We start from the raw sequence: 26,092 nt of genomic DNA on the forward strand, positions 1-26,092 counted from the left end.
AAACAAGTCAATCCATTATTTATTTTCCAATACATAAGTACATGTTCAATTCAAAAATAAAAACACCCTGATCAAAGGCAATTTTATCATCCTCATCTAACCTTCGAATTCATTTCTTTGACATTTCATCCCAGTGATTTACAAACAGACAACATTTCAGGCATATAGAGAGCATTCTGACAGTCCAAGCCTGATATAAACTACAACTAAAAAAAACACTTGATTCTATTTACAAAAATCCCTATCCTACACAGACACACAGAGTGTGTTGATCACCTCACTTGGAGGTTGTGTTGCTATGTGGTGGAGCCTGCGGCTGCTGTTGCTGCTGCTGTTCTGCGAGAGCTTGCTGCAGACGTGTACGTTTCCTTGAGTAATGCTGCCAGTGCAGGATCTGCTGCTCGTCTATGAACTTGGCACACTGAGCGTTTACCAGTTCTTTCCGGAAGTGTTCGTACTGCAACAGCTCTAACATGTGAAGGCAGTGGGGATACCTAAACGCAGTAAGAAATAGGCATCATGAGGCCAATTGTCAATCACAACAACCAAATGTATAAATAATTCTATGAGCATCTCTTTGATTGATGAGATAAAGCGTACAAATTGTATACTATGAGTAATGTATACATTACCATCTTTATCATAACATGGGCATAATAACCATCCATTTACAACTTACTTTAGGAATTTAGCATATTCTGGCTCTTTCCAGTAAAGCAGATACTTTAAGTAATTCACGAAAGGCTTCTCTCTCAGGTAACCCCTTTGAGCCAAAACTGTGTGAGAAGGAAACAAAATCGCAGTGTACAATATTCAGATTTACTATAAAGCAATATACAAATTTAAGCATAAATACAATATTTTCTTGAAAGTGACGTCACTTTTACAAATATTGTATTTAGGTTTAATTTGTCAGATGGCTACAATTTTGGTAAATGACCACCAAACATTTACTGTGAAATACAAAATCAAACTGCAAGCATTTACAAAAGGATTATAACAGTCCTTACAGTTCAGGTAGTTTGGGTTTGCTAAACACTGAACAAACTCCAACTCCAGCTGGAAACGGTTCCTTGCCTGTTCCTCTGTCAAAGTATAAAAACATGCGTTTTTATAAGAGAAGAAAACAATGGGAGCCTAAGCTACTAAAGTAGCATCGCTTTAATTTGTATTAACAGCTTTGATAACATCTGCCTGGCTAGAATAGCTCCTCATTTTTAACATTACAAACCTGTTTCCATAACGCCAGCCATAGCAGACGACGGAACAGCAAACGTTGTAAAATATGCTGGAAATGTTCAATATCTACACAAATGTAAGAAAGGATTCCTAACAAAACATTTTCCGTTTCGTCTGGTAAGGCTTACGCTGCCGCCATACTTGCCAAAAACACGCGCTGGTGTCGTAAAAGGCTTTTAGGACATTCCTTCCGGTTGCAGGCACTTTTAAAACTGTAGTCTTTGAACCATATTGTTTACAAGCTTTGTCATTAGGCTACATGCGCACCGGCTACTGTAAATATAACATAGGTTGTCTGAACTAAACTGAAATTAAAATATAGGTTTGGTTTCAAAATGAGACTTTTCAAAAATCATGTTTTTATTGCGTTAGTTAGCTGGGTTTTGAGTTAATATGGCTTAAATCCAAACAAACCAACTGCAGTTTGATATTAATTGGAATATGCACAATAAAATAAAATGACGTTCTTCTCATTTTGGAACCTAACTCTTCATATAATAAATATAACATGCATGACACACACATTTAAAATACAACATTGTAAATAGTTTAAACCCTTTCAAATGCCAGCTGTTTTTTATTAACGTGTTTGGCCTACTTGGTTTGCCTTATAGGTTCTGGATATATAATGTAGTTTTAAATAAATATATGTTAAGCTACTATATTCTTAATGTTTTATTTATATAATACACACAGAATATTTTTTATATACAATATGAAGGCTTTCTGCATACATACACAGAGTATTAAGAAATATAAACAAAATGTAATTAAAGCTATTCAATTAACATTTGACATAACATTGCACTGATGAATGTTAATTGCACAACTGTGTTTTAGTGACATGTTAAAACCACAAGATAACAAGAATAATGTCAACATTACGAGAAAAACAAATCGTACGATTACATACGATAAAATAATTTCAAACTACATTTTACCAAATGTGACTACATAATTCAGAGTCTTACACTCACAGTACTTTAACTTTTTCATTCCCATAATTTTGACTTTATTCTTTAATTGCATTGTTATTTTTTTTACTGTACTTGATTACAATGTACATTGGTATGTTAAGTATACCAACCTTTGCATTGATTAGACTAGTATACACACCATTGCTCCTCATAGTAAATGATTTCAGCCTTTTGGCTTTACACACAAATACCTCTTGTAGCATGTGCAGTAAATCATCATTGCTTTTGAAGCCCCAGTTTTTACATCTATTTACATTTTAAACACCATTTGAGTTCTTTAAGTGATCACACTTCCTCATTCCCAGCCACTGTCTTTACCCTGCTTGGCCTCCTCAGTTTGATGTGAGATGTGCATGGTGAGAATATTGTGGAATGCTGCAGTTTGACAGCCGGTTGATGCCTGAATTCAGTCTCACTGTGTTTCTCACACAACTGTAGTGTTTGCCCAGCTAGGAAAGGTGTCTAAATTGAACAAAGCTCTGCCCCAGCTGTTAATGGCCAAGGTAATGGAAAGAATACCAATGATATTCATGACGATGCCTGTTTTTGCCTGTGGATAAAACAGATTTAGATCACGTGATAGTGGGTTGCTTCAATAATTGTTTCTGTAATTGGTTAACACTCACCATATCAGATACTTTCAGGTATCCGAATGAGAAGACTATGGCATTTGGAGGGGTTGCCACTGGAAGCATGAAGGCGAAGGATGCACTGAGGGTGCAGGGGATCATAACATACAGCGGGTTGATGCCAATAGACTGGGACTGACAAAAATAAGACAAAGTTCAGTCGACATGCGTCACAGATTCTAATCACTCATTACGTAAGCTTGCTCAATTCTAACAGCTCACAGGTAACATAGAAAAGACAACAACACTCGCTCACACAGCAGGGACTGGATATCTGCCTAGTCTTGGATAAATTAACAAGTAAAGTTAACAAACCCCTACCCCCAACCCTTATTCATCCTCTCTCTTTCTATTTTCCAGTCGGACAACAATGGCACATCTCCATGGCTCTCCCATATGTGGCACTTCAGCCCCCTACAAATCCCTCCTTTCACAGGCTCTCTTGCATAGGCTAATTCATGAGGATAGGACAACCTGTGCCAACTGCACAGCATGTGGCAAGTAAGGTGAAATCCAATGAGATTTATGAAGGAGGAGACTGTGCTTTTATAAATGAATGTGTGAGAAAACCTTTCTTGGACGCTTTAGCCAATTAAAAAAAATTATAAACGTAATTGCATTCAACTATAAAAGTGGATTCCGTCTGAAAGGTCCAGTGTATGAAATTTAGCGGCATCTAGTGGTGAGGTCTACCGTAGAAACAACATGGTGAATTTCATGCAAGGTGACCCACGGTGTATGTAAGTAGAAATAGCTCATTCTAAGGTAATAAAAACCCAGTGCTTCACCGTGTGCACTTTATATAGTCTGTGTGCTTATGTCTTGTTTATGTCTTAAGTATGTTGGTCCTGTGGGAACATTGTTTTGTTTCACTGTGTACTGCACTGTATATGGTTGAAATGACAGTAAAAGCCACTTGAACTTGAATGTAAGGTCTTAATACACCTCTGAACACACAGTTATGTATATGAAATTGCATTTCTGTCAATAGATCCTCCAAAAAATATACATTGGACCTTTAAAATGGCACGGATGAAACATTTTAACCAAAAGAGTTAAAGGTTAAAAACCAATGCATGCGTAGTTAACATGAGTTGCGCACATACCATCGATGCAAGTATAGGCAGAAATAATGTTGCCGTGGCAACGTTGCTGGTGCATTCAGTAAAGGTAGCTATCATCAGACACAGGACAATGGCAATACCCCAGGGAGGAATACTTTGAAGAGGTGACATCTGATCTCCAAGCCACTTCGACAGCCCAGAGACCTGATAAGATCATCAACAAACAAACAAATTAGAGTTAATGGTGCTTGAAGCTATATTTATTATAACACATGGTCTTGATTCATCCTTGATCTTGCCCTCTCAAACAAAAACACGTGTATTGGAATAGAATTTGTTTTACCTCACAGCCCTTGGCTAGCGCAAAGCCCCCTCCCAGCAGCAGGATAATGCTCCACGGCATCTTATTCTGTGTCACCTTCCATGTGAGCAGAGCTGGAGTAGGGCCGCTGTCTGATTGAGGTGCTTACATAAGTCACAATCAAATGTATGTTCGTTGCATTTTTATAGGGCATAACACACACAAACAGATTTGGTAGCATTCTTTACAATCTAGACAACTGCCTAACAGGTGTATCACTAACCTGTTTCAAAACTCTGCATCCTCCACGAGCAAAGTTGTGGTGGTTTCGAGGGGAAGACAAAGAGCAAAGAAGCTACGAACACAGCAACTGTGGCATCCGTCACATACCTGCACACAGGTGCGCCAGGGGTCAGAGGTTAAAACAGGTGATTGTTTGGGGTTGCAATAAAAGAGGTGTGTGGAGGTCTTTACTTATTCTAAATGATCAGGTATTGACTCCCTGCCCATGTACTTTTGGAGTATTTGTGTACCCTACATCTCTTCTGTTCTGTTTTTGTTCTAGACCTTTCACCCACATAACATCATTGTCTTCACGGTTATACGCTCAATCTCTGGGCACATCGCTGGTCACTGTGCGCTCCATCAGAAAATGTAAACAAGAACTGATTGCAATGTGATTAAACTCCATTTACAATTTTCCTGGACATTTGACCTACAAATAAAACGACACGCTACAACTGATAACAGAAGAACATGCTATTTGTGTTGAGCCAAAGTTAAATGTGTATGGGACAGGTAAAGTCTTGATTACTTCATTCAACTCCAGGGGTATTTCGTTTGTGGACCAGAGGTCATTTCGATTTTTTAAACAGTTACATTTTTTTTCCAAATGAAAGATTTGTTTGCTTTCAAAGGATATCAGAGGACTTTTTATATTTCATTTCAAAGTAATATTTTGCACAATTGTATTGTGCTTCATTAAAATCATATTACAAAACAGGAAGCAAAGTAAACTATTTAGTGCAACACAAAAAACTATATTTAAATGTAAGAAAATTTATGTGAATAGTCCTTGGCCCCAAAAGTTATCATAAGAATGATAGTGATGTTATTTGTTGCCAGGGTGATGCTATGCACAACACCCAAAAATAAAAATTCTGTCTAGCACCTCTCAAATTATGCCTCTCATTATTTCTAGTGTTTTCACTCTTACTCTTTATCAGCATTGAAAAGGTGCGTAGCCCATCCATCTACAAAGCCTGGATCCCGGGTGAACCAAAGCACCACCAGCAGGATGAACAGAGCTAGGACACTCAGCTCCCCAAATGACATGGGACCGAGACGCCGGTGCTCCTCCTTGATCACATTATATGCGGCGATGTCCTTCTCTGTCTTCACTGTCCCGCAGCCCCACGTCTTTTTGAAGCTGGAGAGATGTTTGTGTCATGCATGAATGTTACAGTAACGAATAAACATGCTAACATTTAATACAGACTAATTCTTGTTGTATGTTATATCATGGTTTTAGCCTTAGATGGCACACCCTTGGACCGCGCAAAGTCCATGTTTCCTTACGGCTCAGTTTACTGTCTGATGCATATTGCACAACAAATATTTTCCTGATCTGGTGTGCTCTAATCTAATTGGCTGATCGAAGCATGCAAAGAACGTTCTGCGTTTTTGAGAGTTATGTCTGTGACTAATAAATCTGTATGCACAGTATCACTTTTGGACGTGATGTCATTAAGTTAAATTCATTGGGAAAGATCACGTACTTGCAACCCAGAAAGACGATCTGAAGCCACAGCCAAGCCAGTATAAGCATGATGATCATGTTGGGGAAGGCAAACCCGAACCACGATGCAAAGTTTATAACGTCAGGGTTGTCAGGGAAAAGTCTGTAGATCAAGCAAACGTTGATTTTGTTAAACTGAATTTACTGCATTGCTATCACTGAGATTACATTATGCACATAATACAACAAAGAGGTAAGAAGGTGAATCTACAAGAGCACTGAGGTGAGGTACCTACTGGCTCATCTGTCCCATAAGTACCAGATTTGGTCCAGTGCCTGTGAGCGTTGCTGTACCACCAATGCTTGCTGCATAGCACACACATAATGTCAATCCTTTACACAAATTAAGTCTTTCCTCTGTCTCCTTGTGATTCTCCTCTCCGCTTGAGTCCATTGAGATGTGTCCATTCAGACCCACTGTGTTCATAGCGAAGCTAAAGTTACTTTCCACATAACACAGAACAGAACTACAGAATAAATCTACATTAGATCTTCAGGATATGTACAAGATGATTTTAATACAGTGGGATTTTGCCTAGTAATATGTGCATGTGTGTCATGATTCCGCTATCATGTCATGTTTATTCTTGGTCTTGCAGCGGAGTCATGGCATAGCCTTAGGTTTTGTGTGAGAAAGACATGGCTTTGTTTTGATTCTGACATGCCATGTGCTTTCTCGTGTCTCGTCAGTGTTTCCCCGCCTTTTGTCTCGTTAGCCTTCCCATTAGTGTTTCATTACCTTCACCTGCCCCTTAGTAATTATCCTGTGTTTGTTCCCCTATTTAATGCCCTCTTGTCTATTGTCTTGTGCTCGTTCGTTGTACTTGTATGCCATTCTTGTTGTCTTGTACATGAAACCTGCTTTAGTTTAGTCAGGCAAATCTAGTCTTAGTGTTTTGTAGTAGTTAGTCTTTGTGAGTGTTAGCGCTAGTCTGTTTTAGTTAAGTCCTCCTTCAGTTCTCGTATGTTCTTTTACCCCATTGTGGGCCTTTGTTTTGTGTTTTGTTAGTCATTAAAGTCTTGTTAACCCCTTCATCCCGTTTCGCTGCCTGCACTTGGGTTCTCTGTCACAGTTCATGACACATGTGGATCAACATGTTCTTTATTTTGGCCTGAAACAACATTACTGTGAAAAAGACCTAAACATGAACCTAACCTAAACGCTAAACTTAAACTAACTATGACTTATCCATATACAACTAGAAAAAAATAATAAAATGATGAGAATGGTATACAAGCCCCTAACCCAGTATTGATCTTAAATCTAACACTGACCATAGGCTCCGTCTTTTTGTTTAAAAAAAAGTTGTTCCAGGACCCAAGACGATGCTAATCCTGCATCAAATCAACTTTCTCACCCTGGTTATTGATTTGCATTTCCGTATTTTTCTCTTCACTCTCTGCAGGTGATATCTGCTCTTGATCCGCTGTGTGGTTGAGCTGCTCCAGCACGGCTTGAACAATTGGCACCATCATGGCTGTGGTGGCCGTGTTGCTGATCCACATAGAGAGGAAGGCGGTCACCCCCATGAAACCCAACATCAGTCTACGAAAAAGAAGAAGCGTAATCGCTGATGCTATGATCAACAAGAAGACTCTCGGTGGATCTTAAGCACTTACAGAGCGGGCCGCACACCCACTAAGAGCAACACTCGGAGCGCAATCCGTTTGTGTAGGTTCCAGTGCTCGACAGCTACGGCCACCATTAGACCACCCAGAAACAGCATATTAGTGTCCTTCAGGTACTGCATACAGACCTATGCATACAAATGCAGATATCTGTGATGCAAACTTTGAAACCCAGAAGGCATTGCAACATAAATAAACACACATTAAAGACTAGCATTTGAGATGTAATGAACATGGTAAGTTTAAAAGCAGTTTAATGATATTTTTTTACTGTATATAGGACATCAAACTCACATCTTTAGACTCCATGATTCTGAAGAGAGGAAAGAGCACAGCTGGCAGTAATGCAGTGACGGCCAGTGGCAGCACCTCTGTACACCAGTACACTGCCATCAAAGCCACCACATACGCACACTTGGCCACCTGCAGATAACACAGTGCATTGCATAGGTGTGCAAATGGATGAAAAAGAGAAAAGATTTAAGCACAGTTTTAGGTTAAACGGCTGCACATCCAAATACTATGTTAAGTATGATCCATCTAAAACATACCAATGAGTTAAGGAACACTCAAAGTGTACTCTTCTCATGAAATACAGGCCAACACTCAAACAAATCACAACAAAGTTGTAATGTGTAACTAAAGCATATTTATGTGCCTTTGAAGAAACTTAAATGATATGCCCTGACAGGAATGAGGTACAAAGTTCCTTTTGTTAGTAACTCAGTAACATTCAAAGTTCCTCACAACACTTTAAAAAGTTCCTAATCAGCCAAGCAATCCAAAAGATTGGTTCATTGTTCATTCTATGAAATTTTTGTCATAGGTATCAAAGGTTGTACGATGAGAAACACTCCACCACGTGCGGTTCTAAAAGCAAACTTTCTCATCCAATCCACGTTACTTAAGCGACACGATGTAGAAGTATAATTGTATGTGTTTAACCCGAACTACGCGCTATTACGTTATTTTGTATAGGCAAATTTAGCACCAGAAACTTTGCGTCAACAAAGGGTTAAGACGAATAATAGTGCATTGAGTGTTTCTGGTGAAAGAATGTGTCCCCCCAATGTCACGCAGGGTCTCGTCCCATTTACTGTTCTCCGAAACAGAAATACAATTAACATGCAGAGAATTCGCGCTGACATAAGATCTCGCTTTTTGTGCATATATTCTGGATCCACAAAAGCGCATCCCTAAATCTACTCGACACTTTTACGCACGTTAATTGTCTCTGTCAAGTCACTCAGAGAAGTTTTCCGTGGAGCATCGTCAATGCCTTCCACGTTCAACTCTACTGTACGTGTTTAATTTACTTTACGTGCCTCATAAAATCAGAATGTTATCACAGACTTACCTTTGTTCCAACGACGAGTGGCAAGGGGATAAGAAGAAATGGGGTGCAAAAGAGAATGAGTCCATTTTTCATCTTCCATGTCAACTTAAGTAAACGTGAACACATCATTTGTTGTCTGGGATAACTTCAGAAAAACTCGCCTGGTGGAGCCGCGCACAACACAAGAGTACTGTTCAGAGTGGACAGCGATTTAGCTCGCGCTGCCTCATTTACGCACGCGCGCGCGCGCTCACACACACACACACACACACACTGGAGAGCAGAATTAAGTTAAATTAAGTTTGTCCTCCCCCATTTCAGTTTCTGAATATTAGCATGTGCATTAGTAACAGCCGAGTGTTTTTTTGTAGAGATTGGTTAGGATATGATTCTAGATGTTTTTTACACATTTCAGATGTTTTACATGCCTTATAATTTCAAAAAGACATTAATCTCTGAATATTTTAATTTATGTTTTGTCAGCATGATCTCAGTCTTCATACATATATATTGCGGTTCACGAAATTATAAAATCATGACAGTTCACACAAGGGGCTTTGTGCGTATAGGGGCCAGCACAACAAGGTGAGTTTGTGCTTGGAAGAGCGCGCAAAAGCGGTGCTCAATTTCTGCGCAGAGTTAAATGACAAGGAGATAAACAGTGGGTATATACTGCTGCCCTTGATGAAACTCAACAGAGAAGCAGCAGGGAGTCAGACTTGCATACCTGCTGTGAGACTGACAATAGCTCTCTGTGTATGAGCTAGGATGAGGTTTCTTTAAGTCATCACTGAGTTGTGGAAAAATCCTGATGAACCCATGTTTTGTGTTCCAGGTGAATATTTTATACTGCTGTGCTGTTAAAACACAATATAGAAAATAATCAGACTATTACAATTATGTTGTCATGTTTCTCTTGTATTTTTGTAGTCTTTTTCTGTAATTTGACGTTTTTACGGTCTTTCAAAATACGCAGCAAACCTGGGAATTTATTTTCTGGTTTAACATTATAGACCACGTGAAAAATCTGTCAAATAACGTCAAATTCTGTAAAATATATTTTTACAGTGTACTTTTATGCTTTTTAGCATATGGTGCATCATTTGATAAGCCACTTAACGTTCACAGATCGAATTGTTTGACTTTTAAATGACTGCCAAATTCTTGTCTTTAAAGTTTTGATAAGTAAGATGAGTAAAATACTGTTTAACCAAACATAACCCATAATAAGGCCAACACTCACGAAGAGAGTAAGACTCACAAAGGCATAAGAATTGTGTGATGTTTTCTCTGTAACCATCTGCACTACACATCTCCATTATGTACAGTATATTTATTTGAGCTTTGGCGCACTCTAGAGTTCAACATGACGAATAACAGCAAGCCCAATGAGTTAAGGTATGAGTTACATTAATTGGAAGATGACATTATCAAGACAACATTGTTCAATATCTGAAAAGACACTGGCCAGCTATTGCATCTTCACTGGTGGGGAAGGCTTTTCAGGCAGTCGGTCAGGCTGGTGCTTTACTGCACACCATGGCGGTTCTGCAGGCATACCAGGCTGATTTGCTGCACGACGTGAGCACTGACGGGGTGATTGACGAAACGGCGTTCGCAGAACTATGCCGGGCCACAGATTTGTCCCTCCGTGCCACCAAGCAGACGACCCGTGCCGTTGGCCATTCTATGGCTGCTTTAGTGACCACGGAGAGACACCAGTGGCTGAACCTCACGGGCATCAAGGACTATGACCGTGCGCTACTCCTTGATGCCCCGATCTCGCCTTCCGGACAGTTTGGGGATACGGGTTACACCGTAGTCACCAGGTTACGGGAGGCGAAACGCCACGAGGAGGCTTTCGTGAGGTACCTCCCCATCGTACCCAAGCGTCTGGAGTGTCGGCCACCCACTCCAGACTAGTTCACCAGTCCCGACCAGACACATAGTCTTGGGTGGATCCGGTCTACCGGAGGTGTGAAGTCATCAAACAGAGTGTGGCGTATAGCGTCCCCTCTCAAAAGGGCAGGGGAGCGTCCCACCTTGGCCCTTAGGCCACCTCAGTTGTGCCCCCCCAGGGAGGGGAGCTTAATATTCCAAGAGAAATTAGAGGCTCCTCTTCGGCAACCCCACTGGGCCGCTATGCAATCTCAGCCGCAACAGGCGTTTCGGAGATTAGCGGTCTCAAAAATGCTAAATGTTCGGTCATCTCCTACCACGATTCAGGATGCCGAATGTCTGGCATCCCCCCAACTAGACGAGGTGTCAACATTGATACCTCTAGAATTACAAGCTCTTCTTTACAAAGGGGCCATAGCCGTACTTCAGCCGGTATTTTCTAGTTCCCAAGATGGATGGGGGTTGCATCCAATTCTAGATCTTCGCGGATTGAACCGCTACCTAAAGACACACAAGTTCAAAATGTTGACAAACAAGATGATTGTGTCTCAAATTCAGTGTAACGACTGGTTCATGATGAACGATCTCAAAGACGCATACTCTCTCATAGAGATCTTGCCACAACACAGGAAATTCCTGAGGTTCTCTTTCGGGGGCGAAGCTTACCAGTAGTTACCAGTATTCTTACATTCCCCCTAGCCTTGTCACCCCGCACATACACAAAGTGCATGGATGTAGCTCTGGTTCCTCTGCGATTCCAGAGCATCCGCATTTTGAATTACATAGACGACTGGCTGATTTTAGCTCAGTCTCGGGAGCTAGCGATTCGACATCAGGATGTCGTCCTAGTTCATCTTGAGACTCTCTGGTTAAGACTCAACGTCAAAAAGAGCGTTCTTTCCCCTACACAAAATACAACATATTTGGGGATTATACGGGACTCGATCGCAATGCAGGCACAACTGTCACCTGCACGTGTCGAATCCATACAGAGCACTCTGAGGAGAACAGGTTAGGCCAGAAAGTGACAAATGGTCACTTTCAAGGGATCCTATCGCTCTGGCCTATGAGGCCCGCGGTCAAGCTTCACCTCTAGGTGTCAGAGCTCATTCAACAAGGGGGGTTTTATCTTCTATGGCCTTAGCAAGAGGTGTCCCCTTGCAGCAAGTGTGTGATGCTGCAGGCTGGTCCTCTCCGTACACATTTGTCAGATTTTATAGTCTGGATGTCCACGTTACTCCAGGCTCACATGTCCTGGAGTCTACATCCCAGTAACCCTGTTCTCTGAAAAAGCAGGAACGAGATGCTGCGCCTCAATGCCATACTGTAGGGGTGCCGGACGTCCTTTTTCAGAATTGTCCATAATCATTTGCTTGGATGAACCAAAGCATTTGCAACTTGTTCAAAGAAATGAGAAACTGCTTTCTTGATGTGCACAAGTGACACCAATATGTGAAGATTGAACAGGTAGTTTTGAGAATTCCAATTATGATCTGAGAAATGTACCAAATTGACTTGGAAAAAATGGTATTTAAAGTGGGTGGGGGTACTTTTGGGGCAGTTTTGTTTCACCTAAGTGTCCCATTTCCACTCCTCTCAAACTGATGCATGGATGCATATAGCCAGAAACAATTTCTTTGATGCATGCAAAGATGCAACACTGTGTGTCTCAAGAAGCATTTATTCATTATTACGTAGACATGCTAAAATTTCAAGGCCACACACACACACTACACATTACACATGAAATTACACATTCACATTTCATTAAATTTACTTTTAGTCATTTAGCAGATGCTTTTATCCAAAGCGACTTACAGATGAGGAAACATTAGAAGCAATTATAACAACATAGGCAACAAAATGCATAAGTGCATCAAATCCAGTCCATTAAAGCCTAGCACAGTATACAAAGCTAAGAATAGTGAGGTAAGTAAAAAAAAATATTTTAAGAAGACAGAAAAGAATTAGAGGTTGAAATCAGTCAGCTACATTTTGACGGAAGATATGCATTTTCACACACTACACCGGCCTGTAGTGTTCTAGCAGTGTAAGGTTGAGAGTGAGTTTCTTCAGTAGCCGTGTGATGCAGGCCTCTTTGAACGCAGTGGGAAATGTCCCAGTGGTGAGCAAAGAGTTGATGATGTGGGTCAGAACAGGCACAACTGCTGGAGAGATGGCTTGGAGGAGATGGGTGGGGATGGGATCCAGTGGGCAGGTGGTAGGGTGGTGGAAACCAATGACCTTGGAAACATCATCTTCAGACAGTGGAGAAAAGGTGGGGAGTCAGGGTTGTGGGCGGGTTCAACGGCTGGTGGTGGTGTAGAAAATTGGCTGTTGATGGCGGTAGTTTTCTTTACGAAGAACGATGCAAAATCATCAGCCGTTAACTCCGATGAAGGTGTGGGATCAGGCGGACAGAGGAGTGGTTATATTCAGTTTTTGCAGAGGTGACGTCAACGGAGAAAGTAGAGAGGAAAGACTGGTAGAGAGAGAGGTCAGTATGGTCTTTTAACCTGTGCCCTTTTCTCTCAGCTGACCGGAGGCTGGTGCGATGCTCACGTAGTACATCCGATAACCAGGGGGCAGACAGGGATGCACGGGCTGGTCCAGATGTGAGAGGGCATAGGTGTCCAAGCAGGATGTAAGCGTGGAACACAGAGTGTCTGTGGCACTGTTGGTATTCAAAAGAGAGATCTCCTCAGAGGGGGCAGCATAGCATATTAATAAACAAACAACACAACGTTAGATTGGCTGCTAATAACAATCACACAGTTATGCGTTACATTGATAATTACACATGAACCTATGCATACCTCATTGGCAGCGTTAACTCCAAGGGAGTGAAAACACAGGTAACAGAGGCAACTTCTCTTCCGTGTGACTCTCGGTAAACTTACAAACATAATAACATCACCATATACTAAAATGAGCCGAAGTTAGCTCAGCATGCGATATCCATGTGCGCTACCGACTAAAAGAGATGTCTATACCACGAAGCTGGTGTAACATTGAGAGACGTCTGAAACAACCGAAACTCTTAAAAACAATAGTTCAGCTATAATAGCTTACATAAACCAGTCAGCCCATACACATATTTCAAAGTAAAATAAATGCAGATAAATACAAATATATTATGATATATTGAACGTGGAAACTTATTAAATAAAACGTATAAAATAAAATAAAAAATTATTTTATGGAACTTAAATTATGCAACTGTCTATGCAGGCAGCTACAATGGCTGCGACAGACTTACCTATCTCCTCCGCTTATAAAGCCGCAATCTAATCCTGTTTACATGAAGTTAGCCTGCTCCCGAGCAGGTTCAAGCTTACGGACCTGTTGCTATGACAGCAAGTCCAGGATGAGCGTCCAAGAACCGAACAATCCAAGATCATGCCAAATTGTCAACATTCAAATCCAGCTAACCGAGTTAGCGACGTACGAAGAACGGGCCCCTGGCCCAATTCCATGCAAATGCTACATGCACTGGCTGGTGCTTTTGCTCCCTAATCAGTTGCTTTCATAAAAATCAAGATTTAACAAATCCATTTACAAGTTCTATGGGCATCGGACGTGTGGGGTTAGCGGCAGACCCTGAAGGTGAAGGCAACAGACAGCATCGGTGGTTCAGTGGTAGAATTCTCGCTTCCCAAGCGGGAGACCCGGGTCCGATTCCCTGCCGTTGCAAATGATAGTCTAGTGTGCGTGTCATAGTTCGCCGTGTCTAACCAGGCTGTTCAGATCCTGTGGGCTCTTCTGTGTGTCTGAGCCATTCATCTGTCAACACTTTCACGTCTTCTGCTTTATGTTCAAATTACTTGTGGTGTGAGGGGCAGCTTCAAATGGATCAGTTTAGCAGCTGCTCTTGGAAATTCTGTTTATAATCAGTGGTAGAATACTAGGTTCAATGTTAAGAGGCAGGGGTCCAGCTCCCAGCCAATGCAGGTAGGGTGGTACTTTTGATCAGAAATGTGGCTGTTAAAGCTCTATGTGTCCCGTGTGGGAACCCCAGGTAAGATTTCTAGCCAATGCAAATGGGAGGGCCTTTTCCTGTTCAGTGGTCTTTCACTGCAGTCTCTCTAGAAACCTGAGCCTTAATGGTTTTCATCCAGGGTCTGACTCCCGGCCGTTGCAAATGATAGTCTAGTGTGCGTGTCATAGTTCGCCGTGTCTAACCAGGCTGTTCAGATCCTGTGGGCTCTTCTGTGCCATTCATCTGTCAACACTTTCACGTCTTCTGCTTTATGTGCAAATAACTTGTGGTGTGAGGGGCAGCTTCAAATGGATCAGTTTAGCAGCTGCTCTTGGAAATTCTGTTTATAATCAGTGGTAGAATACTCGGTTCCCTGTTAAGAGGCAGGGGTCCAGCTCCCAGCCAATGCAGGTAGGGTGGTACTTTTGATCAGAAATGTGGCAGTTAAAGCTCTATGTGTCCAGTGTGGGAACCCCAGGTAAGATTTCTAGCCAATGCAAATGGGAGGGCCATTTCCTGTTCAGTGGTCTTTCAGAAACATGAGCCTTAATGGTTTTCATCCAGGGTCCGATTCCCGGCCGTTGCAAATGATAGTCTAGTGTGCGTGTCATAGTTCACCGTGTCTAACCAGGCTGTTCAGATCCTCTGGGCTCTTCTGTGCCATTCATCTGTCAACACTTTCATGTCTTCTGCTTTATGTGCAAATTACTTGTGGTGTGAGGGGCAGCTTCAAATGGATCAGTTTAGCAGCTGCTCTTGGAAATTCTGTTTATAATCAGTGGTAGAATTCTCGGTTCCCAAGCGGGAGACCCGGGTCCGATTCCCGGCCTTTGCAATGATAGTCTAGTGTGCGTGTCATAGTTCGCCGTGTCTAACCAGGCTGTTCAGATCCTGTGGGCTCTTCTGTGTGTCTGAGCCATTCATCTGTCAACACTTTCACGTCTTCTGCTTTATGTGCAAATTACTTGTGGTGTGACTGGCAGCTTCAAATAGATCAGTTAAGCAGCTGCTCTTGGAAATTCTGTTTATAATCAGTGGTAGAATTCTCGGTTCCCTGGTAAGAGGCAGGGGTCCAGCTCCCAGCCAATGCAGGTAGGGTGGTACTTTTGATCAGAAATGTGGCTGTTAAAGCTCTATTTGTCCAGTGTGGGAACCCCAGGTAAGATTTCTAGCCAATGCAAATGGGAGAGCCTTTTCCTGTTCAGTGGTCTTTCACCGCAGTCTCTCTAGAAACGTGAGCCTTAATGGTTTTCATCCAGGGTCCGATTCCCGGCCGTTGCAAATGATAGTCTAGTGTGCGTGTCATAGTTCGCCGTTTCTAACCAGACTGTTCAGATCCTGTGGGCTCTTCTGTGCCATTCATCTGTCAACACTTTCACGTCTTCTGCTTTATGTGCAAATTACTCGTGGTGTGAGGGGCAGCTTCAAATGGATCAGTTTAGCAGCTGCTCTTGGAAATTCTGTTTATAATCAGTGGTAGAATACTCGGTTCACTGTTAAGAGGCAGGGGTCCAGCTCGCAGGTAGGGTGGTACTTTTGATCAGAAATGTGGCTGTTAAAGCTCTATGTGTCCATTGTGGGAACCCCAGGTAAGATTTCTAGCCAATGCAAATGGTAGGGCCTTTTCCTGTTCAGTGGTCTTTCACTGCAGTCTCTCTTGAAACGTGAGCCTTAATGGTTTTCATCCAACTCGGCATTTCACACGTTAATGGATTCTGTTACTAGGGACCAAGGGGATGCCTCAGGCAAAAAGGGATCGGTTCCTGGGCATCGTTTTGGTTTGTTTGCGCATCGGCCTCTGGGGCAATCGTCAAGGGCAGCATTGGTGGTTCAGTGGTAGAATTCTCGCCTGCCACGCGGGAGACCCGGGTCCGATTCCCGGCCAATGCAAGCAGTGTGGTGCTTTTCAACAGAGATGTTCCATTTGCAGACCTCTGTGTTATCCTTAAGCACTCTGGTCTGGCAGTTGGACGTCCTGGCCCAATTCCATGCAAAAGCTACATGCACTGGCTGGTGCTTTTGCTCCCTAATCAGTTGCTTTCATAAAAATAAAGATTTTACGAATCCATTTACAAGTTCTCTGGGCATCGGACGTGTGGGGTTAGCGGCAGACCCTGAAGGTGAAGGCAACAGACAGCATCGGTGGTTCAGTGGTAGAATTCTCGCTTCCCAAGCGGGAGACCCTGGTCCGATTCCCGGCCGTTGCGAATGATAGTCTAGTGTGCGTGTCATAGTTTGCCGTGTCTAACCAGGCTGTTCAGATCCTGTGGGCTCTTCTGTGTGTCTGAGCCATTCATCTGTCAACACTTTCACGTCTTCTGCTTAATGTGCAAATTACTTGTGGTGTGAGGGGCAGCTTCAAATGGATCAGTTTAGCAGCTGCTCTTGGAAATTCTGTTTATAATCAGTGGTAGAATACTCGGTTCCCTGTTAAGTGGCAGGGGTCCAGCTCCCAGCCAATGCAGGTAGGGTGGTACTTTTGATCAGAAATGTGGCTGTTAAAGCTCTATGTGTCCCTTGTGGGAACCCCAGGTAAGATTTCTAGCCAATGCAAATGGGAGGGACTTTTCCTGTTCAGTGGTCTTTCACTGCCGTCTCTCTAGAAACGTGAGCCTTAATGGTTTTCATCCAACTCGGCATTTCAAACGATAATGGATTCTGTTACTAGGGACAAAGGGGATGCCTCGGGCAAAAAGGGATCGGTTCCTGGGCATCGTTTTGGTTTGTTTGCGCATCGGCCTCTGGGGCAATCGTCAAGGGCAGCATTGGTGGTTCAGTGGTAGAATTCTCGCCTGCCACGCGGGAGACCCGGGTCCGATTCCCGGCCAATGCAAGCAGTGTGGTGCTTTTCAACAGAGATGTTCCATTTGCAGACCTCTGTGTTATCCTTAAGCACTCTGGTCTGGCAGTTGGACGTCCTGGCCCAATTCCATGCAAAAGCTACATGCACTGGCTGGTGCTTTTGCTCCCTAATCAGTTGCTTTCATAAAAATAAAGATTTTACGAATCCATTTACAAGTTCTCTGGGCATCGGACGTGTGGGGTTAGCGGCAGACCCTGAAGGTGAAGGCAACAGACAGCATCGGTGGTTCAGTGGTAGAATTCTCGCTTCCCAAGCGGGAGACCCTGGTCCGATTCCCGGCCGTTGCGAATGATAGTCTAGTGTGCGTGTCATAGTTTGCCGTGTCTAACCAGGCTGTTCAGATCCTGTGGGCTCTTCTGTGTGTCTGAGCCATTCATCTGTCAACACTTTCACGTCTTCTGCTTAATGTGCAAATTACTTGTGGTGTGAGGGGCAGCTTCAAATGGATCAGTTTAGCAGCTGCTCTTGGAAATTCTGTTTATAATCAGTGGTAGAATACTCGGTTCCCTGTTAAGTGGCAGGGGTCCAGCTCCCAGCCAATGCAGGTAGGGTGGTACTTTTGATCAGAAATGTGGCTGTTAAAGCTCTATGTGTCCCTTGTGGGAACCCCAGGTAAGATTTCTAGCCAATGCAAATGGGAGGGACTTTTCCTGTTCAGTGGTCTTTCACTGCCGTCTCTCTAGAAACGTGAGCCTTAATGGTTTTCATCCAACTCGGCATTTCAAACGATAATGGATTCTGTTACTAGGGACAAAGGGGATGCCTCGGGCAAAAAGGGATCGGTTCCTGGGCATCGTTTTGGTTTGTTTGTGCATCGGCCTCTGGGGAAATCGTCAAGGGCAGCATTGGTGGTTCAGTGGTAGAATTCTCGCCTGCCACGCGGGAGACCCGGGTCCGATTCCCGGCCAATGCAAGCAGTATGGTGCTTTTCAACTGAGATGTTCCATTTGCAGACCTCTGTGTTATCCTTAAGCAGTCTGGTCTGGCAGTTGGACGTCCTGGCCCAATTCCATGCAAATGCTACATGCACTGGCTGGTGCTTTTGCTCCCTAATCAGTTGCTTTCATAAAAATCAACATTTTAAAAATCAATTTACAAGTTCTATGGGCATCGGACGTGTGGGGTTAGCAGTGGTAGAATTCTCGCTTCCCAAGCGGGAGACCCGGGTCCGATTCCCGGCCGTTGCAAATCGTCAACACTTTCACGTCTTCTGCTTTATGTGCAAATTACTTGTGGTGTGAGGGGCAGCTTCAAATGGATCAGTTTAGCAGCTGCTCTTGGAAATTCTGTTTATAATCAGTGGTAGAATACTCGGTTCCCTGTTAAGTGGCAGGGGTCCAGCTCCCAGCCAGTGCAGGTAGGGTGGTACTTTTGATCAGAAATGTGGCTGTTAAAGCTCTATGTGTCCAGTGTGGGAACCCCAGGTAAGATTTCTAGCCAATGCAAATAGGAGGAGTAAAGACATCGACTCTACCTGCGTGCGACTCCACCGAGCCCGGGACACCGACAGGGCACTTGAGTATTGCACTTCTTTTGTATTATTATTTTGCTGTTTTGTATCAACACCTGCACTTTTTGTCTTACTGTTTGCACTAACACTTATTCCTTTATTGTTATCTTTAATGTTTCTCCCTATTTTCTTTCTGCTTCTCTTAAATATGTGTTTTAAAATCCTTTCTGTTATCACAACACGAAAATCTTCTGCCGCATGCCGAAGGCGACGCAATGCTAATAATCTTCACAATGTATCACTGCTAGCAACTGCCCCTTCTACTTTCCCAATAGGATTGTGGAACTGCCAATCTGCTGTGAACAAAGCAGATTTCATTACAGCTTTCGTTAAACATTCTGGACTTTCCATTGTAGCACTTACAGAAACATGGATCAAACCAGAGGACTCTGCCACTCCCGCTGCCCTCTCCCATAACCACACTTTCTCCCACAGCCCTCGCATCACAGGAAGGGGTTGGAGGCACCGGTCTACTCATCCCCAAAGACTGGAAATTCAATCAGCTAACACCCTTGTGTGACAACAGCACCTTCGAGTTTCATGCTGTTACTATCACCCACCCTGTTAAAAGTCATTTTGTAGTTATATATCGTCCCCCAGGTCAGCTTGGACATTTCTTGGAGGAGCTGGATGTGCTTCTTTCATCCTTCCCTGAGGATGGTACTCCCCTGGTGGTACTAGGCGACTTCAACATCCACATTGGAAAGCCACAGGCTGCTGACTTCGTCAACCTGACCGCATCATTTCTCCTCGAGCAGGTTTCCACATCAGCAACCCACAAGTCTGGAAACCATCTAGATTTGATCTTCACAAGGTACTGCTCCACTCATCACCCTCAGGTCACCCCGCTGCACACGTCTGATCACTTCTTCGTCACCCTTGACCTCGACCTCACTGCTCCGGATATCGCAGGTGTCTCACCGATGGTCACCTTCCGGCGCAACCTGCGGTCTCTCCCTCCCTCTTGTTTTTCCTCTGCTGTCCTCTCTGCACTCCCCCCCTCTGATGAGCTCTCTCTTTTGAATACAGACAATGCCACAGCCACTCTGTGTTCCACGCTTTCATCCTGCTTGGACAACCTATGCCCTCTTGCATCTGGACCAGCCCGTCCATCCCCGTCGGCTCCCTGGTTATCGGATGTACTGCGTGAGCATCGCGCCAGCCTCCGGTCAGCTGAGAGAAAATGGCGCAAGTCAAAAGACCCTGCACACCTCTCTCTCTACCAATCTCTTCTCTCTTCTTTCTCTGTAGATGTCACCTCTGCAAAAACAGATTACTACCACTCGAGGATCTGCAACTCTCCGGACTCTCGAACGCTCTTCAAAACCTTCTCTGCTCTCCTCTGTCCGCCTGCTCCCGCACCTTCATTGGAGTTAACAGCTGCTGATTTTGCATCGTTCTTCGTAAAGAAAACTACTGCCATCAGCAGCCAGTTCTCTACGCCACCATCTGTCGAACCCGCCCACATCCCTGACACGTGTGTGCTCCCTGCCTTTTCTCCTCTGTCTGAAGCTGATGTCTCAAAGATCATTGGCTCCAACCACCCTACCACCTGCCCACTGGATCCCATCCCCACCCATCTCCTCCAGGCCATCTCTCCAACGGTTGAGCCTGCTCTGACCCACATCATCAACTCTTCGCTCACCACTGGGACATTTCCCACAGCGTTCAAAGAGGCTCGCATCACACCGCTTCTAAAGAAACCCACCCTGGACCCTACACTGCTAGAAAACTACAGGCCTGTCTCCCTTCTTCCCTTCATCGCCAAAGCCCTGGAGCGAGTTGTGTTCAATCAGCTCTCCTCCTTTCTCATGCAAAACAACCTCCTGGACAGCAATCAGTCTGGGTTCAAGACCGGTCATTCCACAGAGACTGCACTGCTCTCAGTCATCGAAGCCCTGAGACTGGCAAAAGCATCATCCATGTCTTCTGTGCTGATCCTACTGGATCTGTCTGCTGCCTTTGACACTGTCAATCATCACATCCTCCTGGCTTCTCTCAGTGCTATGGGTGTCTCTGGAATGGCGTTGCAATGGTTTGAGTCCTACCTCTCGGGTAGGTCATTCAGAGTATCCTGGAGAGATGAGGTCTCCGCGTCCCAACAGCTCAACACGGGGGTGCCACAGGGCTCAGTGCTTGGACCGCTACTCTTCTCCATTTACATGACATCCCTCGGCTCGGTCATTCAGAAGCATGGCTTCTCCTATCACTGCTATGCGGACGACACACAACTCTACTTGTCATTTCAACCGGACGATCCGACGGTCGCTGCTCGCATCGCGGCATGCCTTAGTGACATCTCGCTTTGGATGAAGGATCATCACCTGCAGCTAAACCTTGCAAAAACGGAACTGCTTGTGATCCCGGGCAACCCAAAGATTCACCACAACCTTGCCATTCAACTAGGCTCATCAATGATTACACCGTCCAGCACAGCCAGAAACCTGGGAGTGGTAATCGATGATCGGCTTAACCTCACAAGTCATGTTGCCAGCACCACCCGGTCCTGTAGATTCATCCTCTACAACATTAGGAAAATTAGACCTTTCCTATCGGAGCACTCTACGCAAGTCCTAATCCAGGCTCTTGTCCTGTCCAAACTGGATTATTGCAATGCGCTTCTGGCTGGACTTCCTGCTTGCACAATCAAACCTCTCCAGATGATCCAGAATGCGGCGGCAAGAGTGGTCTTCAATGAACCGAAGACCAACACCGTATCTGCACCATCGTATCTCCACTCGCTAATGCAGATCTATGTTCCTGCCAGATCACTCCGGTCTGCAAAGGAACAACGACTAGTGGTACCATCCCAAAAAGGAAAAAAGTCACTCTCCCGTACCTTCACTGGATCTGTTCCACATTGGTGGAATGATCTACCTGCTGCTACAAGATCAGCAGATTCGGTTGCCATCTTTAAAAAACGCCTAAAAACGCATCTCTTCCGTCAACACGTCGCTGATTGAGTTTTTCCTAATTCTCTTCCCTTTCCTTCTTTAAAAAAAAAATTACTAACCTCACTATTCTTAGCTTTCATACTGTGCTAGGCTTTAATGGACTAGTTTGATGCACTTATGTATTTTCGTTGCCTATGTTGTTATAATTGCTTCCAATGTTTCCTCATCTGTAAGTCGCTTTGGATAAAAGCGTCTGCTAAATGACTAAATATAAATGTAAATGTAAATGTGCAAATTATTTGTGGTGTGAGGGGCAGCTTCAAATGGATCAGTTTAGCAGCTGCTCCTGGAAATTCTGTTTATAATCAGTGGTAGAATACTCGGTTCCCTGTTAAGTGGCAGGGGTTTAGAGAGAAGAGCATAGAAAAATCAGCAGGATTTCACTTTCTCAGAGTAAATTAAAGGCTCCTGAGTGCTGTGCCCATTAAACAAAAGTTGTTGGGTCAAAACAATGCTAAGCTAATTAATGTTTCTCTGTGAATATTCCTAGAATAAATGAGCCTTACTCTCCGTTCAGGCTCAGGAACAATGCTGACATGAAGGTTTTAGCTTTGTAAATAGGTTGTACTGTGAACAAATGTCAACGTGCTGTCTTTTTGACCACAATGCAATCCAAGCCAAATACAACAGATCTTTTACTGGTGATAGGCCAGCCAATAGAGCATCAGAGGCCTAATGGAAAAGCCATTGACCTTCTAAGCCAAGGATTGTGAAACACTCAGAAACACAGCGAAAACATAATTAGATGCTTTGTAAATTAGTTCAAATGTGTCCAAATACCATGGTGTTGTCGCTTGTTGTTAACGGTATAGTCAACGGAGCCCCAGTGGCCTAATGGATAAGGCACTGGCCTCCTAAGCCAGGGATTGTGGGTTCGAGTCCCATCTGGGGTGTTGTTCAGCAGAGTGGCGCAGCGGAAGCGTGCTGGGCCCATAACCCAGAGGTCGATGGATCGAAACCATCCTCTGCTACTACCCACTGAATTGAGAAACGTGCAACGTTCTCTGTCGTAGCAAGTCCGCTCAAGGTGTCTGGCTCAGATTTACAATGAGTAAAAAAACATGCTTGGAAAAGCAGCTGACTTTGTTTGACTGATAGCTAACTTAAGGCACCCGATAGCTGGGCTCAAGACACAAGAGCATGTGGATCAGAGGATTCTTATGCTGTCTGCGTTATTCAGCAAATATTACCAGCCTTTATTTGCAGCACTCTCGCTTAAGACTCAGAAACACAGCGAAAACATAATAGATGCTTTGTAAATTAGTTCAAATGTGTCCAAATACCAGTGTGTTGTCGCTTGTTGTTAACGGTATAGTCAACGGAGCCCCAGTGGCCTAATGGATAAGGCACTGGCCTCCTAAGCCAGGGATTGTAGGTTCAAGTCCCATCTGGGGTGTTGTTCAGCAGAGTGGCGCAGCGGAAGCGTGCTGGGCCCATAACCCAGAGGTCGATGGATCGAAACCATCCTCTGCTAACCCATTTTTAATGAACAACTGTGCCAAACATTTGCCCTTCCACAATGGGTTTAGAGAGAAGAGCATAGAAAAATCAGCAGGATTTCACTTTCTCAGAGTAAATTAAAGGCTCCTGAGCGCTGTGCCCATTAAACAAAAGTTGTTGGGTCAAAACAATGCTAAGCTAATTATTGTTTCTCTGTGAATATTCCTAGAATAAATGATCCTTACTCTCCGTTCAGGCTCAGGAACAATGCTGACATGAATGTTCAAGCTTTGTAAATAGGTTGTACTGTGAACAAATATCAACGTGCTGACTTTTTGACTACAATGCAATCCAAGCCAAATACAACAGATCTTTTACTGGTGATAGGCCAGCCAATAGAGGATCAGAGGCCTAATGGAAAAGCCACTGACCTTCTAAGCCAAGGATTGTGGCTTCAAGTCCAGACATCAGTGTGTCACAGCAGAGTGGCGCAGCGGAAGCGTGCTGGGCCCATAACCCAGAGGTCGATGGATCGAAACCATCCTCTGCTACTACCCACTGAATTAAGAAACGTGCAACGTTCTCTGTCGTAGCAAGTCCGCTCAAGGTGTCTGGCTCAGATTTACAATGAGTAAAAAAACATGCTTGGAAAAGCAGCTGCCTTTGTTTGACTGATAGCAAACTTAAGGCACCCGATAGATGGGCTCAAGACACAAGAGCATGTGGATCAGAGGATTCTTATGCTGTCTGTGTTATTCAGCAAATATTACCAGCCTTTATTTGCAGCACTCTCGCTTAAGACTCAGAAACACAGCGAAAACATAATTAGATGCTTTGTAAATTAGTTCAAATGTGTCCAAATACCATGGTGTTGTCGCTTGTTGTTAACGGTATAGTCAACGGAGCCCCAGTGGCCTAATGGATAAGGCACTGGCCTCCTAAGCCAGGGATTGTGGGTTCGAGTCCCATCTGGGGTGTTGTTCAGCAGAGTGGCGCAGCGGAAGCGTGCTGGGCCCATAACCCAGAGGTCGATGGATCGAAACCATCCTCTGCTACTACCCACTGAATTGAGAAACGTGCAACGTTCTCTGTCGTCGCAAGTCCGCTCAAGGTGTCTGGCTCAGATTTACAATGAGTAAAAAAACATGCTTGGAAAAGCAGCTGCCTTTGTTTGACTGATAGCAAACTTAAGGCACTCGATAGCTGGGCACAAGAGCATGTGGATCAGAGGATTCTTATGCTGTCTGTGTTATTCAGCAAATATTACCAGCCTTTATTTGCAGCACTCTCGCTTAAGACTCAGAAACACAGCGAAAACATAATTAGATGCTTTGTAAATTAGTTCAAATGTGTCCAAATACCATGGTGTTGTCGCTTGTTGTTAACGGTATAGTCAACGGAGCCCCAGTGGCCTAATGGATAAGGCACTCGCCTCCTAAGCCAGGGATTGTGGTTTCGAGTCCCATCTGGGTTGTTGTTCAGCAGAGTGGCGCAGCGGAAGCGTGCTGGGCCCATAACCCAGAGGTCGATGGATTGAAACCATCCTCTGCTAACCCATTTTAAATGAACAACTGTGCCAAACATTTGCCCTTCCACAGTGGGTTTAGAGAGAAGAGCATAGAAAAATCAGCAGGATTTCACTTTCTCAGAGTAAATTAAAGGCTCCTGAGCGCTGTGCCCATTAAACAAAAGTTGTTGGGTCAAAACAATGCTAAGCTAATTAATGTTTCTCTGTGAATATTCCTAGAATAAATGAGCCTTACTCTCCGTTCAGGCTCAGGAACAATGCTGACATGAATGTTTAAGCTTTGTAAATAGGCTGTACTGTGAACAGATGTCAACGTGATGTCTTTTTGACCACAATGCAATCCAAGCCAAATACAACAGATCTTTTACTGGTGATAGGCCAGCCAATAGAGGATCAGAGGCCTAATGGAAAAGCCACTGACCTTCTAAGCCAAGGATTGTGGCTTCAAGTCCCAACATCAGTGTGGCACAGCAGAGTGGCGCAGCGGAAGCGTGCTGGGCCCATAACCCAGAGGTCGATGGATCGAAACCATCCTCTGCTACTACCCACTGAATTGAGAAACGTGCAATGTTCTCTGTCGTAGCAAGTCCGCTCAAGGTGTCTGGCTCAGATTTACAATGAGTAAAAAAACATGCTTGGAAAAGCAGCTGACTTTGTTTGACTGATAGCTAACTTAAGGCACCCGATAGCTGGGCTTAAGACACAAGAGCATGTGGATCAGAGGATTCTTATGCTGTCTGTGTTATTTAGCAAATATTACCAGCCTTTATTTGCAGCACTCTCGCTTAAGACTCAGAAACACAGCGAAAACATAATTAGATGCTCTGTAAATTAGTTCAAATGTGTCCAAATACCATGGTGTTGTCGCTTGTTGTTAACGGTATAGTCAACGGAGCCCCAGTGGCCTAATGGATAAGGCACTGGCCTCCTAAGCCAGGGATTGTGG

At 43.9% G+C, this 26,092-nt stretch overlaps 2 protein-coding genes across 4 annotated transcripts; both read right to left on the reverse strand.

The window, feature by feature from the left end:
* Positions 1-7: 7 nt before the first annotated feature.
* med31 (mediator complex subunit 31) lies at positions 8-1,459 on the reverse strand. Of its 2 annotated transcripts, XM_079486527.1 has the most exons (5): positions 1,385-1,451; positions 1,232-1,305; positions 1,011-1,085; positions 680-776; positions 8-494 (listed from the first exon to the last, which is right to left on the reverse strand). In XM_079486527.1, exons 2-5 carry the CDS (start codon positions 1,251-1,253, stop codon positions 278-280), a joined length of 411 nt encoding a protein of 136 aa, XP_079342653.1. In that variant the 5' UTR covers positions 1,254-1,305; positions 1,385-1,451; the 3' UTR covers positions 8-277. The 2 variants fall into 2 exon arrangements, with proteins under 2 accessions (XP_079342653.1, XP_079342652.1); XM_079486526.1 differs by having other exon boundaries at positions 1,232-1,459.
* A 119-nt stretch (positions 1,460-1,578) lies between these two features.
* Positions 1,579-9,243, reverse strand: slc13a5a (solute carrier family 13 member 5a). 2 transcript variants are annotated; one of them, XM_079486525.1, is made up of 12 exons: positions 8,995-9,243; positions 7,932-8,060; positions 7,629-7,765; positions 7,367-7,554; positions 6,245-6,425; positions 5,989-6,111; positions 5,427-5,639; positions 4,494-4,600; positions 4,253-4,362; positions 3,952-4,113; positions 2,843-2,980; positions 1,579-2,766 (listed from the first exon to the last, which is right to left on the reverse strand). In XM_079486525.1, the coding sequence occupies exons 1-12, from the start codon at positions 9,100-9,102 to the stop codon at positions 2,641-2,643; spliced, it is 1,722 nt and encodes a 573-aa protein (XP_079342651.1). In that variant the 5' UTR covers positions 9,103-9,243; the 3' UTR covers positions 1,579-2,640. The 2 variants fall into 2 exon arrangements, with proteins under 2 accessions (XP_079342651.1, XP_079342650.1); XM_079486524.1 differs by having other exon boundaries at positions 4,253-4,374.
* Between the last annotated feature and the right edge of the window lie 16,849 nt (positions 9,244-26,092).

This window comes from Barbatula barbatula, assembly GCF_947034865.1.
Source record: "Barbatula barbatula genome assembly, chromosome: 22".
NCBI classification, from domain to species: domain Eukaryota; kingdom Metazoa; phylum Chordata; class Actinopteri; order Cypriniformes; family Nemacheilidae; genus Barbatula; species Barbatula barbatula.

What these genes read in the sequence shown, in the direction of transcription:
- slc13a5a (XM_079486524.1), bottom strand. Translation starts at nt 9,102, where the DNA reads ATGATGTGTTCACGTTTACTTAAGTTGACATGGAAGATGAAAAATGGA. An exon ending in GAATCATGGAGTCTAAAGAT is followed by an intron (nt 7,766 to 7,931) that starts GTGAGTTTGATG and finishes TTGTATGCATAG; the next exon opens with GTCTGTATGCAGTACCTGAA. An exon ending in GATGCAGAGTTTTGAAACAG is followed by an intron (nt 4,375 to 4,493) that starts GTTAGTGATACA and finishes GACTTATGTAAG; the next exon opens with CACCTCAATCAGACAGCGGC.
- med31 (XM_079486526.1), bottom strand. Translation starts at nt 1,253, where the DNA reads ATGGCTGGCGTTATGGAAACAG. An exon ending in AAACCCAAACTACCTGAACT is followed by an intron (nt 777 to 1,010) that starts GTAAGGACTGTT and finishes CTTCTCACACAG; the next exon opens with TTTTGGCTCAAAGGGGTTAC. An exon ending in GAATATGCTAAATTCCTAAA is followed by an intron (nt 495 to 679) that starts GTAAGTTGTAAA and finishes TACTGCGTTTAG; the next exon opens with GTATCCCCACTGCCTTCACA.